General features: G+C 41.4%; 1 protein-coding gene across 1 annotated transcript; it reads left to right on the top strand.

The window, feature by feature from the left end:
* Positions 1 to 424: 424 nt before the first annotated feature.
* LOC106341645 (receptor-like protein 12) lies at positions 425 to 3261 on the top strand. Its single transcript, XM_013780355.1, has one exon. The coding sequence runs from the start codon at positions 514 to 516 to the stop codon at positions 3169 to 3171; it is 2658 nt and encodes an 885-aa protein (XP_013635809.1). The 5' UTR covers positions 425 to 513; the 3' UTR covers positions 3172 to 3261.

A 3261-nucleotide genomic window follows, 5' to 3' on the forward strand; every position in this document is an offset into this window, starting at 1 on the left:
ACTATGAAATTAGTTCGCCTTCAGAAACTGTTACGCGATTCCAAGGCATAAATATATATCCACACAAAATTGTGAATTCATAAGAGAGCAACTATACAATAATTTTTATGTTTTACTCCAAATCTAAAGGCTCTCCTCATCGTAGGGACTCTCATTATTCTTGTATTTAAGGCCCACACGACTCAGTCCACCAAACCTCCGGTAATCTGGAAAAGCACAAAAGGAGATGGAAGAATCACAAAGATGTACTCCGCTAATTCGCACAGACAGACCACAAAACTTAGTGGGCACACATGTAGGCTCTTCTGATATCTTCCCAAGTTATACGATTGAAAAAATAACTAACTTTAGCCATTAAGTTCTCCAATCAAAAATATAAAAAGACTCACGTAGCTCTCTGTCTTTTTCCAAGTCACGTTGTGTGTGGTGACATATCTTTATTTATACCACCAACCCTCTCTCACATTTTTCTTAAACCAAAACAATTCTTCTTCAATACTTTTCATAAAGACCATGTCTGAATTCCGTTTGCATTTGCATTTTCTCTCGCTACTTTTGCTCTGTTATGTCTCCCCTTCAAGCTTCTTTAACTTAAACATCGATTACAGTAGCTATGTTGCTTGTGGTCCCCATCAGACTCAAGCTCTCACGGAGTTCATGAACGAGTTTGATAGCAGCCAGTGCAACCTCAGTGATCCCTATAATGGAGTCTGGTGCGATAACTTGACCGGTGCGGTCACAATGCTACGACTCAAGGCGTGTCTCAGCGGAACTCTAAAGCCAAATAGTAGCCTCTTCAGGTTACACCATCTTCGTTACCTTGCTCTCACTCAAAACAACTTCATCTCAGCTACAATTCCTTCAGAATTTGGGAATCTCAGCAGGTTAGAGGCCTTATCGCTTATGAATAATAGCTTTGTAGGCCAAGTTCCTTCCTCATTTAACAGCCTAAGCTTTCTTTCCGTTTTAGAACTTACCCTAAACGAGCTCACTGGTAGTTTCCCACTTGTAAGGAATCTAACAAAGCTCTCGGCTTTAAGCCTTGCTGCTAATCATTTCTATGGAACCCTGAATCCCAAGAGTACTAGCCTGTTTGAGTTGCGCCACCTCCGTTACCTTGATCTAAGTCAAAACAACTTCACCTCATCACTCCCTTCTGAATTTGGAAACCTCAACAGACTAGAAATCTTGTATCTTTCCTCCAATGACTTTTTCGGGCAAGTTCCTCCCACAATTAGTAACCTAACCTCGTTAGAAGAATTGAACCTTCACCACAACCAACTCACTGGTAGTTTCTCACTTGTTCAAAACCTAACCATGCTTTCAGTTATAGCAATCAATCATAATCACTTCTCTGGAACCATTCCATCTTCTCTCTTCACCATGCCTTTCTTATCATATCTCGATCTGAGTGACAACGATCTCACTGATTCTGTTGAAGTTTACAACTCCTCATCTACCCTATCTAGGCTCGAGTACTTGTCCCTTGGGAATAACCATTTTGAAGGAAAAATCATAGAGCCTATCTCAAAGCTCATCAGCCTCAAGATTCTTGACCTTTCTTTCCTTAACACAAGTTACCCGATTGATGTAAGCCTCTTCTCCACGCTGAAAGATTTGGTGGACCTTGATCTTTCCGGTAATAGTATATCTCCGGCCAGTTTAGGTTCAAATTTAGACATCCCAATAAACCTGAAGATTTTGTTGTTACGAGGTTGCGGCATCAAAGAGTTCCCAAATATCTTTAAGACCCTTGAGAAGTTGGAGAATATAGACTTGTCCGACAACATAATCAAAGGCGAGGTCCCGGAGTGGTTATGGAAGCTTCCTCGTCTAAACACAGTGTTTCTTTCAAATAATTCATTTAATGGTTTCCAAGGTCCAGTGGATGTTTTGGTAAATTCATCGGTGAAGAATTTATTTATGGAGCGAAACTATTTTGAAGGAGCAGTTCCTATTCTACCACTCTCCATAGACAACTTTGCTGCGACAATCAATAGATTCACAGGGAGCATACCTCTTTCAATCTGCAATTATAGGTCGCTTACACATTTATGGCTTCCTTACAACAACCTCACGGGTCCTATCCCTCAATGCTTGAGTAACTTGACGGTTTTGAATCTCCGGAAGAACAACTTGGAAGGAAGTATCCTTGAGGCATTTTATGTCGGTGCTTCTCTACAAACACTTGATGTTGGACACAATCGACTAACCGGGAAACTTCCAAGATCTCTTCAGAATTGTTCATCTCTCGAGTTTCTAGCTGTTGACCACAACAGAATCAAAGACAAGTTTCCTTTTTGGCTCAAGGCTTTACCAAATTTGCAAGTCCTTATCCTCAGTTCAAACAAATTCTATGGATCTATATCTCCTCCTGGTCAAGGCCCTCTCGGGTTTCCAGAGCTGCGTATATTTGAGATAGCTGATAATAAGTTTACTGGAAGCTTGCCACCGAGATACTTTGTCAATTGGAAAGCATCGTCCCTTATGATGAATGAAGATGGTGGTCTATATATGGTATACACGAAAAGGACTTCTGGGAGACTGTCCTATATGGATACAGAAGCTATAGATTTGAAATACAAAGGTCTATCAATGGAGCAAGGGAAGGTCCTTACCTCATACGCCACTATTGATTTTTCTGGGAACAGAATTGAAGGACAGATTCCTGAATCAATTGGTCTCTTGAAAGCACTGATTGCACTCAACTTATCAAACAACGCCTTCACAGGTCATATTCCTCTGTCTTTCTCCAATCTGGGAAAGCTCGAGTCACTAGACCTATCAAGCAACCAACTCTCCGGGACTATTCCAAATGGACTTGGGACCCTCTCCTTTATGGCGTACATAAATGTGTCTCACAACCAACTCAAGGGTGAAATACCACAAGGAACACAGATTACCGGCCAACCTAAGTCTTCATTTGAAGGGAATGCAGGCCTTTGTGGTCTTCCTCTCCAGGAAACTTGCTTTGGGACTATTGCGCCACCAACCCAACAACCTCCGGAAGAAGAAGAAGGAGAAGAGGAAGAAGTGTTGAACTGGAAATGTGTGGGAATAGGGTATGGACCTGGAGTGTTGCTTGGATTGACGATAGCACAAGTCATTGCTTCATACAAACCGGAGTGGCTCGTCAAGATAATTGGTCCAAACAAGCGCAGAAACCGTTAGGATTGTTTTCAGTTTGAGTATGATCCTTCAATATATGTCAAGTGGTTGATGTGATTCATCTTGTATGGAAGCATCTCTTTATGTTTGTTG

Source organism: Brassica oleracea, chromosome C4, assembly GCF_000695525.1.
Source record: "Brassica oleracea var. oleracea cultivar TO1000 chromosome C4, BOL, whole genome shotgun sequence".
Lineage (NCBI taxonomy): Eukaryota > Viridiplantae > Streptophyta > Magnoliopsida > Brassicales > Brassicaceae > Brassica > Brassica oleracea.

Coding starts and splice junctions, on each gene's coding strand:
- LOC106341645 (XM_013780355.1), top strand. CDS start 514: ATGTCTGAATTCCGTTTGCATTTGCATTTTCTCTCGCTACTTTTGCTC.